General features: G+C 43.3%; 1 protein-coding gene across 1 annotated transcript in view; it reads right to left on the bottom strand.

The window, feature by feature from the left end:
* The window catches only part of Cry1 (cryptochrome circadian regulator 1), a 58,460-nt gene that overhangs the window by 2,856 nt on the left and 43,522 nt on the right, over positions 1 to 12,082 (bottom strand). Inside the window, exons 6-10 of the mRNA XM_059245470.1 lie at positions 11,816 to 11,956; positions 11,422 to 11,733; positions 8,716 to 8,867; positions 8,239 to 8,441; positions 8,039 to 8,134 (exon numbers count right to left, since the gene is read on the bottom strand). Of these exons, the coding sequence (XP_059101453.1) occupies positions 8,039 to 8,134; positions 8,239 to 8,441; positions 8,716 to 8,867; positions 11,422 to 11,733; positions 11,816 to 11,956 (904 nt within the window). The remainder of the gene's footprint in view (positions 1 to 8,038; positions 8,135 to 8,238; positions 8,442 to 8,715; positions 8,868 to 11,421; positions 11,734 to 11,815; positions 11,957 to 12,082) is intronic.

Below are 12,082 nucleotides of genomic sequence, written 5' to 3'. Positions count from 1 at the left end.
AGCTCATGGCCCATAGGGTAGGTCAGCTCAAGATTACACTTAGTTTTGCTGGGCATAGTGGTGTATACTTGCAATTCCACACGGGGAGGTCAAGGCAGGGAGACTGTCACAAGTCTGAGGTCAGCCTGGTTTACACAGCAAGTTCCAAGCCAGCTATAACTAGAGCAAAACCCCATTTAGAAAAGAAACAAATGCTAAAATGACTACTTATTTCTTTTTTAAAAATTTTCCTTTGGGGCTGCAGAGATGGCTCAGAGGTTAAGAGCACTGGCTGTTCTTCCAGAGGTCCTGAGTTCAATTCCCAGCAACCACATGGTGACTCACAACCATTAATAATGAGATCTGGTGCCCTCTTCTGGCCTGCAGGCATACAAGCAGGCAGAACATTGTATACATAATAAATAAATAAATCCTTAAAAAATTACATTCTTTTCTCATACAGTATATCCTGATTAGTTTCCCTTCCCTCTACTCCTCCTAGTTCCTCCACACCTTCCCTCCCCTCCAAATCCACTCCCTTTCTGTCTTTCACTAGGAAATAACAGGCTTCTAAGAGATAATAACCAAGCATGACAAAGTAACAGAAGGAGAAGAGCAGGCACGAGAATCAGAGACCCACTCGTTCTCACAGTCAGGAGGCCCATATGAACACTAAGCTGAAAGCTAGAATATACACACAGAGGACTTGGTACAAACCTGAATAGGCCTGTGCACGGTACTTCAAGACTACTCATTTCTAAAAGATGTTCATCATGTTTCTTTGAATAAAGAATTCCATTTTTTCAGGTATTCATATTTGGAAACTGGCTACCTTGGATCACAGAAAACAGCTTTTATACATCTCTGGGAAAGGATATCTCTATACTATAATAAAGAAGCAAGCCGGGGGTAGTGGCGCACACCTTTAATCCCAGAACTCAGGAGGTAGAGGCAGGTGGATCTCTGAGTTCAAGGCTAGCCTGGTCTAAAGAGTGAGTTCCAGGACAGCCAGGGCTACATAGTGAGACCCTGTCTCAGAAAACCAAACCAAACCAAATGAAAAAACAAAGCAGAAACAACAAACCCCCTGCCCCCCCAAAAAACGCAAAACAACCCAGGAAAGAAGTACTCCTCTTGACACTTTAATTCACAGTCTTTTAAATGTTTGATTCTGTCATTCACAGAATGACCATTTTCTAATTATACTGAAAACATACAACACGTGACCTTGTAATGGGGATCGGGTCACCGTGTTTAGGGCTTGTTGCCATGCACTACTGTGCAGCACTATCTGCACCTTCATGAATCTACATTAGTGTTTTTAATGTCACTGACGTGTCCCCCTAAACATAGACACACGGTAAGTTCATGTTCTATGTATCATATTACAATAAAAGGGCAACAAATACATTCCTTTCTGAGATAGGGTTGCATTATGCATATCTCGCTCAGGCAGACTCTGACCCCAAGAGCCCTCCTGAGTACACGTGCGCATCAGTTCTCCTGATAACAAACAAGTGTTAACTAGTGCTCTTCCTCACACCTTCCCAGGTGACCTTATCTGTGTTTTGTGCAGTTGCTGCAGGTATGAGGGACACAGTTACTATTAAGATAGAGGTCTACACCACAGGGCTCAGAACATAAACTCTAATTACAATGTTATTAGGACATGGTGCTGATTCTCAGGAGGGAAAGATCAACTTTTCAGTAAGTCACAAAATAATAATAACCCTGGTTTCAGTTTCTCAAGTTCATCAATCCTATCTAATCAGATACTAAGTGATAACCTCAAAAACAACGTGCTGAGTAAACACAGCTGGACCTCACCCCCCCCCCCACAGAAACAGAGATGGACACACACACACACACACACACACACACACACACACACACACAACTCCCTATGTCTTTCAGGGTCTTTACTGCACAGCTATACTTTAAAAATGCTGACAGCGTGTAAGATAAAAACAAATGAAAATAACATTTTTTTCTTGTTTTGTTTTTCAACACAGGGTTTCTCTGTGTAACAATCCTGGCTGTCCTGGAACTCACTTTGTAGACCACGCTGGCCTTGAACTCACAGAGAGCCTCCTGCCTCTGCCTCTCGAGTGCTGGGATTAAAGGTGCACACCACCACTGCCTGTTGAAAATAACAATGTTTTATTACACTTCGTGTGTGTGTGTGTGTGTGTGTGTGTGTGTGTGTGTGTGTACACACACAACCTGTAGGAGTTCTGTCTTTCTATCATGTGGGTCCTAAGGATCAAGCTCAGGCGGTCAGGCTTGGCAGCAGGTACCTTCCTGTGCCAACTTGCCCTCCTGAAAGTAACTTTTTAAAAAAGCATTCCCTACCAGGATGGTGATGCGTGTCTGTAATCTCACATTCAGGAGGCCGAAACAGGCTGCTCTTGAGCTTGAGGAGAGGCCAACCTGGGCTATCCAGGAAGACATTATCTTGGAAACAAAAGCAGCTTATTTCTGGACTGAGGCATGACTCAGCTGGTAGACTACAGAGCATATAGACTGTGGGGTTGATAACAGCACTGGAAAAAAATCCTGTTCGGGAAAGTGTTGTAAGGGCAAACTTGATCATTTTTCCTTTATGTTATACAATCAATAGCACAGAATGGGGTTTTTACTCATAAAATTCTGACTTGAAAAACTACTAAACACATGGGGCAAAAACTACATAAAACACTGGAAACTGTCTAGCTACAATGGGGAGTTACACACAAACTACAATGGGGAGTCACACACAAACTACAATGGGGAGTCACAAACTACAATGGGGAGTTACACACAAACTACAATGGGGAGTCACACACAAACTACAATGGGGAGTCACAAACTACAATGGGGAGTCACACACAAACTACAATGGGGAGTCACAAACTACAATGGGGAGTCACAAACTACAATGGGGAGTCACACACAAACTACAATGGGGAGTTACACACAAACTACAATGGGGAGTCACACACAAACTACAATGGGGAGTCACAAACTACAATGGGGAGTCACACACAAACTACAATGGGGAGTCACACACAAACTACAATGGGGAGTCACACACAAACTACAATGGGGAGTCACACACAAACTACAATGGGGAGTCACACACAAACTACAATGGGGAGTCACACACAAACTACAATGGGGAGTCACACACAAACTACAATGGGGAGTCACACACAAACTACAATGGGGAGTCACACACAAACTACAATGGGGAGTCACACACAAACTACAATGGGGAGTCACACACAAACTACAATGGGGAGTCACACACAAACTACAATGGGGAGCTGTGGCAGCACGCACAGTCAGGGCAGATCCAATCCCTCCTGGAGGAGGAGCTGGAGGGGCTACTGCAGCCATCGGCTGCTGGAGAGGAGAGAGGAGAGAGGAGAGAGGAGGGGTCGGCTTTCTGCACGTGTGGCCCGAGGGCTGCTCGGGATCTACCTAAGCGTGGCCAGCACCACGTGGACGCAGTGAGTGTTTTAAAAAGAGCACAGGGACTTGGAGTAGCATGTGAGGGTGAGGGGCTGCAGGAGAGGGAAGGGGCGGATTTGATGCAAACACTATATGCATGTACAAAATTCTCAAAAGAAGATTCTGAAAGGAAATGCACTGAAATTGTAATAGGGTCTGCGTTTTGGAACCACACAGGCATCCTTTCTCTTTTATACTTTTCTGAGTTTTCTAAATTACACTGAAAATTCTTATTTAACTGTTTCCCCTAACATGAATCATTTATGCCTACTGTTTATTATAGGTCTATGTGCAGTACGGGAAAGGAGCACGTAATAGGCCTTCTAGCACATAGTTACCTAAATGGCTGTGGTACTGTTACTATGACAGGATCTAGAAGCACCTGAGACGTAAGTCTCTGGGCACACTTGTGGGCAGCATCTTTCAATATGCTGGGGTCCCAAATTAATAAAAGGATACAGCAAGCTGAGCAGCAACATCCACCATTGGCTTCTCCACTGTGGATGTCATGTGACCAGCTGCCTTAAATTCCTGCCACCATCACTTCCTGTCGATGGCAGATCCTATCCTTGATTGTGAGCTAAAATAATTCCTTTCTCCCTTACATTGCTTTTGTGAAGATATTTTATCACAACAAAATGAATAACTAATACAATGGCTGAGAATGTAGTATAAGCTTCCAGTTTTTGTTTTTACATTAATCAAAATTATTTTGAGAGGTATGTGTATATGTACATGTAATGTGTGGTTTAGATGTGATATATATGTGTGTATATACGTGTAATGTGTAGGTTCAGATGTGATATGTGTGTATATGTACGTGTAATGTGTGGTTTAGATGTGATATGTATGTGTGTATGTACGTGTAATGTGTAGGTTCAAATGTGATATGTGTGTGTGTGTGTGTGCACAGGTGCACACATGTACACCTGTGTGGCGATCATAGGACAACTTTCAGGATTTTCTCCTTTACCCAGTGGGCCCCAGGGACTGAACTCAGTTCATAAGGCATCTGGGAGAGGAGAGCTTCTGATTTTTAAACAAATCCAGTTTCTTATGAGATCTCATTTGCAAAAACAAACACCAAACTTACAAGTTATTTATCATGTCCATAATCCCAGCACCCTGGAGGAAAAATGAATTTGAGGCTGGCCTAAGACAAACTGCCAGACTCTGTCTCAAATAAAAACAGGAGCTGGGTCAGGGATGGAGCTCAGTTGGTAGAGTACTTGCCTAACATGCAAGCAGTCCTCGGCTTAATCCTCAACATCTCATAAAAACTGGGTACATGTCGGTAATCCCAGTACTCAGGAGGCAGAGGCAGGAGACTACATGTAAAGCAGCCTGGGGTACATTAAGACCCTGTCTCATAAAACCTGGACACATGTCTGTAATCCCAGCACTCAGGAGGCAGAGGCAGAAGGATCTCTGAGTTCGAGGCCAGCCTGGTCTACAGAGTGAGTTCCTGGGCAGCCAGGGCTACACAGAGAAACCCTGTCTCAAAAAACAAAGACAAAAAACAAAAAAGGAACCTATCTCAAAAGAAACACAGGTTCTTGAACTTTAAACAGTACAACAGTTATTAAAACCATTACTTCTTATGCCTATCAGTTTCACCTGACCACATAAAAACAACTGCTTGTAAAGAATTATATTTGCTATCAGTTTTCCAGAGGCCAAGTTCATTTTCCTAAACAGTACTTTTAAAAGCGCACTGAAGTGAAACAAAAGCATGCGTACTCCACAGGTGAAACGTGAGTCTGCCAGGCACGAGCAGTCACCTGGACAAACACATCGCACCCAGGAGAAAGGCTCTTCTTACTCTCCCTACAGGGCTACTTTGAACAACTCACAGTTTGAGCTCTTGCTATGGAAGGGTATATTGAGTCTGCCTAGCTGAGGGGCAAGTGCAAGGACTGCCCCAGGACATGCTGAGTTTTCTCTGCAATAATAACCCGAGGAGTCAGGAAACCAGAAAGCAAGGACACTGAGCACTGTTGCCCCAGCCCTGAGGCCTGGCCAGCAGCAGGGGAGTGGGTCACAGGACCAGAGATCTGGGGTAAACCTCACACGTCACTGGTTTTAAGTAGTGCTTTGTTTTAAAAGTTAATTTAGCATTGTGCAACCACAGCCACATTTCCCTTCACACCTGGAAGGTCCCCCATACCCACTGCATTCATTTCATTCCTATGTCCAAGGTGAACACTAACTTATAGTTTTCTGTAAAGCAGTGGTTCTCAACCTGTGGGTCCAAACCCCTTGGCCCAAATGACACTTTCGGGGGGAGGGGCTGCATAAAACCATGGAAAAATACAAATATTTATATTACGATTCGCAACAGTAGCAACATTAGTTATGAAGTAGTAATGAAAATAATTTTATAGTTGGGGATCACCACAAGATGAGGAACTGTATTAAAGGTCACAGCATTAGGAGGGTTGAGAACCACTGCTCTAAAGATACACTAGCATGATGTTGTTTTCCCTGTCTGGCTCACAGTGTTTTTGAGGCCATACATAGGATACATGTATTAGCATACTGTTCTGTTATAAATAAGATTTCATTGTATGGCATACTACAAGTAAAGTTGCCACAACAATCAATTGTTAGCTTGTGGGGAACACACGTTTTCTTTTGGGAAACTAGTTAGATGGGGTTGGGGGTTGTACAGTAAATTCATGCTTGCTTTTTCACAAACCGCTGTTTCTCCAAAGCACTGCTGCCATTTTGCACTCACGGCTTGCAGGTTTTCCTCTGTATTTGTTTAGTCTTTTTCACAGTATTAGCATTTCTCCCCTACTCTAGCACGTATCCAGGAATCAATCATCTTGCCCCAGTTCGCCGGGTGGCTGTTCACTCTACGTGGGGGTGTGTCAGGCACTACCTCACAACACTTTCAATCTGCATTGCTCTGATGAATAATAATGCTGATGAATAGATAGTTTTTAACAGAAAAAGTTACATGAAAAATTAAATTAAAACTAAATCAATTTGCTACTAGGAAACAGATGGTGGTTATTTCACTTTAAAAACTGAAGTACATTATGACATAATCAGGTCTATAGCTAATTTCCTGAGCATAAAAAAGTGTAAAAACAAAACAAAAAAAATGTCATTTGCATTTCAGAGATTAAGAATTTTCCAGTCATTAAAATAAAATGTGTCTGCTTCAACTTGCTATGGCATGCTTTGCTGACTCCCATAGGAGGCCTTACCCTTTCTGAGGAGTGGATGGGAGAGAGAAGGAAGGAGTGGGGGGAGGGAACAGGAGGAGAGAAGGGAGGGGAAACTGTGGTTGGTATGTAAAATAAACAAAAAGAATAAAGCAAAGAAAGAAAGAAAGAAAGAAAGAAAGAAAGAAAGAAAGAAAGAAAGAAAAAAAATCTGCCAAAGAGAGCTGCCTGTGTAGCTCTGAGGTAGAATACAACCCAAAAGGCCATTGAGAGTCAGGCACTTGGATGAACCTTGGAAGGCTCATATGCTAGCAGCCCACAGAAAGGACGGACGGACGGGTGCTGGGCCTAAAGCGATGGAACCGAAAGCATGTAAGTCTTTTTAAGGGGGGTGGACACCTGACAGGAGAAAGGCCTAACTGTGCCTTAAAAAATTTCTGAAATGATACTTTGTTTTGAATCTAGTTACTCAGCCTTGTGTGAATTTTTTTGGTTGTAACCCTAGAAAACTAATATGATGACTCAAATTTCTAATATACACTGACTTTCAAAAAATACAGATTAAAAATTTTAATTATGTTTGTCTGTGTGTCTGCTTGTCTTTATGTACACAGTGTGTGTGCAGGTATCTGAGGAGGACAGAAGAGGGCGTCAGATCCCTGAAGCTGGAGTCACAGGCAGTTGTGATGAGAGACATCTGGTGTATGCTCTGACTCGGGTCCTCTGCAAGAGTGGCAGTGGTTAAGAAATTAACTAAGAAACTAACCAGTATCACAGACAAGACTTTGTAATTAAAACTCATGTGCAAAAGGATGAGGCAGGTATACGATAAATCCTTCAGCTACTCTCGCATCTTTAACATGTTACCAATGGACAGAGGGGATGTATATGTGTACCCTTGTGTGGTAGTTGGAATGTATCTGGCCCTCAAAATATCATAGGGAGTGGCACTATTAGGAGATGTGGCCTTGTTGGAGTAGGTGTGATCTTGTTGGAGGAAGTGCGTCACTGTGGAGGTGGGCTTTGAGGTCTCATATATGCTCAAGATACCACCCAGTGTCTCAGTTTACTTCCTGTTACATGCATATCAACATATAGCAGCTACCTCTCTAGCACCATGTCTGCCTGCATGCCGCCATGTCCCGTCATGATGATAATGGACTGAACCTCTGATCTGTAAGCAAGCTAGCCTCAATTAAGTGTTTTCCTTTTTAAGAGTTGCCGTAGTCATGGTGTCTCTTCACAGCAATAGAAACCCTAACTAAGACAACTTGTATGCACTGTATGCAGTACACAAACAATTTATGATTTTAAAGACAGCTTTGCAAAAAGTAATGCCTCACTGTGTCATTAACTTCTGTGTATTATTACCAAGTACAGAAACTTTCACTTACTTCCACCAGTGCTACAGCTTGGGACGTTTTCTCCAGGAGCATAGCCCATGAGCCCTCCATTCCCATTAGGATTAGAAGGGACGGATGCAAGAAGACCTAAAGGGAAACATTTTCCCATTACGTTGTGACCACAACAAAATTCAATGATAGCTACTCAGCTGACAAAGAGACAGATCCAGAGTAACTGGGGACTGACATACCTAGCCCTCTGTACCGGGAAAGCTGCTGATAGATCTGCTTCATTCTTTCAATATTCAAACGGCTTGCCTCAGCATGGTTCACCATTGGTTTGGGGTAATTGACTCCTATTAAACATTTGGCTACCTTCTGGATACCTTCTGGTGCATTCCAAGGATCGTAGATATACTTTGCAGGGAAGCCTCTCAGGACAGGCAAATAACGCCTTTTGGGAGAAGAGAATTTTTTAATGAACTGAGCTTAATTAAGCACATTACAACAAAATGCGAACTATGAGTGACAGAAAACAAATCAGTATCACTTAAATGATGTGTTTACTCTTCTCATCCCTGCTGCCCATCAAGAATACAAAATATCAGGTGAGCCTGCCTCTGCCTCCCGGGTGCTGGGGTTAAAAGTGTGTGCCACCACGCCCCGCAAGACTAGAGACTACTCCTAAGTGCTGCTGAAGCAGGAAAGCTCTTCCCTGGAGTCCATACCTGATGTAGTCTCCATTGGGGTCTGTCCTCCGCCCAAAGCCGACAGGGCAGTAGCAGTGGAAGAACTGCTGGAAGAAGGAGCTACAGGACAGCCACATCCAGCTCCCAGCATTTATGCTCCAGTCAGCGTCAAGCAGCAGTTCTTCAAAGACCTTCAGAAGTAACAGTGACCAATTAATGGACACACCTGTTTACCCAAATCAGCATTTTTTTTTTTTTTTTTTTTTTTTTTTTTTTTTGGTTTTTCGAGACAGGGTTTCTCTGTGTAGTTTTGCGCCTTTCCTGGAACTCACTCTGTAGCCCAGGCTGGCCTCGAACTCACAGAGATCCGCCTGCCTCTGCCTCCTGAGTGCTGGGCGTGTGCCACCAACGCCCAGCCCAAAGCAGCATTCTTAAGGTCACTGTAGATCAACAGTCAAGACAAGAGAATCTGAATAGAACTGTAAAACTAAACACTCCAAAGTTTATGTTCTGTTCTAATCTGCAATTGCAGGAAAAGAACACACTGGAAATACAGTTTTCTGGATAGAATTCGCTTCCACAACTGCGGAGGTTTGAATGAGAACGGCCCCCACAGGCGAACAACACACACACGCACATGCACACGCACACGCACACGCATACACGTGTGTGTGCGCGCGCACACACACACACAATTCAACTGTTTGGGAAGGATTAGGAGTGTGTGGAGACAGTGTGTCACTGGCAGTGGGCGTAAGTTTCAAAAGCCCACTCCATGTCCCGTGTGTGTGATCTCCCTCTGCTTTGGACTTGTGGATCAGATGTAAGCTCTTACCTACTGCTCCAGTTCTGTGCCTGCCTACCTGCTGCTCTGCTCCCTGCCATGATGGTCACAGATTCTACCACCCTTGGAAACTGTCACCCCAATAAAATGCTTTCTTTGAAAGTTCCTTGGTCATGGTGTTTTGTCATGAGAATAGAAAAGTAGCTAAGACAAAAACCTTGGAAGTGAGATTGTAGGGAGAATAAAAATTACTCAGATCACTGACTTTTAAAGAAGTGGAAGATATTAGTAAATTAAATTTTTTTGTTTTTTGTTTTTCAAGACAATGTTTCTTTGTGTAACAGCTCTGGCTGTCCTGGACCAGTTGTGGTAGACCAGGCTGGACTCAAACTCAGAGAGATCCACATGCCTCTGCCTTCTGAGTGTTGGGATTAAAGGCATGTGCCACCACCATCGGGCAGTAACCCACTTTTAAGAAAGCAAAAAGAGCCAGGCAGTGGTGGCGCATGCCTTTAATCCCAGCACTTGAGAGGCAGAGGCAGGCAGATCTCCGTTAGTTCAAAGCCAGCCTAGTCTGGTCTACAGAATGAGTTCCAGGACAGCCAGGGCTACATAGAGAAACCTTGTCTCAAAAAAATAAATAAAACAACTACAACCAAAACAAAACAAAACAAAAAAAAGAATGCAAAAATATTACCAAGTAAACCACAAAGAAAAGTCTAGAAGTCTGGTATACTGCAGACAAAGAGAGCATGCCAGTATAAGGTACTATGCATTGTAGTTTAAATTTCAAATTTTCTGATCTAAGAGAAAATATAACTAAATAATGTATTAGTAAACTTGTTAAATAGGTACTAGGAGATATATGAGATGAAAAAAAATCCTCAACAATTAAATAACAAAAAAAACAGGATTAGAAATAGTCCTTGAGGAGGTGGGATGGCTCAGTGGGTAAGGGTGCTTGCTGCCAAGCCTGACGACTGAGTACAATTCCCAGAACCCACATGGTGGAACGAACCAACTCTTACAAGTTGTGCTCTGACCTCCACACATCCACTGTGATGCATATGAATGTATGCAGGCATGTGCATGCACCTGCGTGCCTGTACACACACACACACATACACACATACACACACACACACACACACACACACACACAAAAAAATAAATGTTAATTTTAAAAGTCTTGTTTTTTATAAAGAAACAGTCTTAGAATTGGCAAATTTTACGAGGTAGCAACAGGTAAACCATTTGTAAGTCTTACGTATAACTATATGGTGATGTTAGGAAATGTAGCATGCTCCAACGTCTGTATTAAAGGCTTATTAAAATGGTAAAATGAGGTAAGAGGACTTAGAGCTTAAACTTCATGTCATGGGAACTCACTGTTTCTAGGAGCTCATGGGTGAATATGACAGAAACTCTCATCTATAAATACACCTATCCAATAAATTCCTTTTCTTACTCTTAAAGACAGGCCTACCATGTAGCCCAGACTGGCCTCGGGTTCCAGATCTTCTCATGTCTATCATGCTGCATGGGATTACAGACCTGCACTACCACCCAAGGCCACCCAAGGCCAGAGTGCAAGGCCAGTGTGCGAGTGTTGAACAGCAATAGTTTTCTTAATGGGAGGCTGGCTTAACCATAGAAAAGACTTTTGGTTAAACAATTTAACTAGCTCCTGTCTGAGTTTAACACCTTGCTCTCAAAAACTGTGTCTCCATTGTGGGCATCATATGTTTTATCCACTGAAAGGCCAAACTACAAAACAGACAAGTGCCCCACCCCCACATCCCACCCCGCCAACCTTTTCCCCATCTCAGCCTGCAGCCCAAGATGGAGGACTTCTCTCTCCTGGGCCTCCTAGGCTGCTCACATTTCAGACAGGAACTAGCACATCTAGGTGTAGGGCAGACTTCCAGATGCTTCTGTCATAGCTACCTTAGAACACTTACCTTCATTCCTTCTTCCCAACTGATCCACAGGTCACCGCGAGTCAGGAAACACGCCACCGCGTGTCTGGCTAAATGGTGGATCCAGCCCTCCTGCCGCAGCTGCGTCATGATGGCGTCGATCCATGGAAAGCCTGTCCGGCCTTCTGCCCATTTGGCCAGAGCCTCGGGATTCTTATCCCATGGAATCTGAACACAGATGGGGTTCCCTTCCATTTTATCAAAGCGTGGGTTGTTTGTTGCTGCTGTATAGAAAAATTCACGCCACAGAAGTTGCCCATAAAGAGAAAGCGGAGGAGAACTATTTTTCTTTACCTGCAATTAAAAAGCATAGAAGTATTATCAGAAAAAAATATTAAAAGTGTATCAAAAAATATGCTCTAACTTCAGATAATACCTTTTTGTAGAGATCTGTTAGTTTGAAATAAAATAGCCGACATGATAAACAACCAAATCGGAGATAAGGACTGAGTCCAGTTGGGCTCGCAAGCAGGGAATTTGCGTTCATTCGAGGTCTTTCAAAGTTTGCCACCCAGGCCTGGAAGCAGAGAGACGATCACATTAACTTCTTCAATCATGTTAAGAGTGTCCAGAATTATGCTAGTGAGAAGCCTGAAGACATGAGCTCAACCCCTCAGCCCTGCACGGAAGGAGAGAACCTACC

The sequence above is a fragment of the Peromyscus eremicus genome, chromosome 18, assembly GCF_949786415.1.
Source record: "Peromyscus eremicus chromosome 18, PerEre_H2_v1, whole genome shotgun sequence".
NCBI lineage: Eukaryota > Metazoa > Chordata > Mammalia > Rodentia > Cricetidae > Peromyscus > Peromyscus eremicus.
This window is presented reverse-complemented; position numbering and strand designations above follow the sequence as displayed.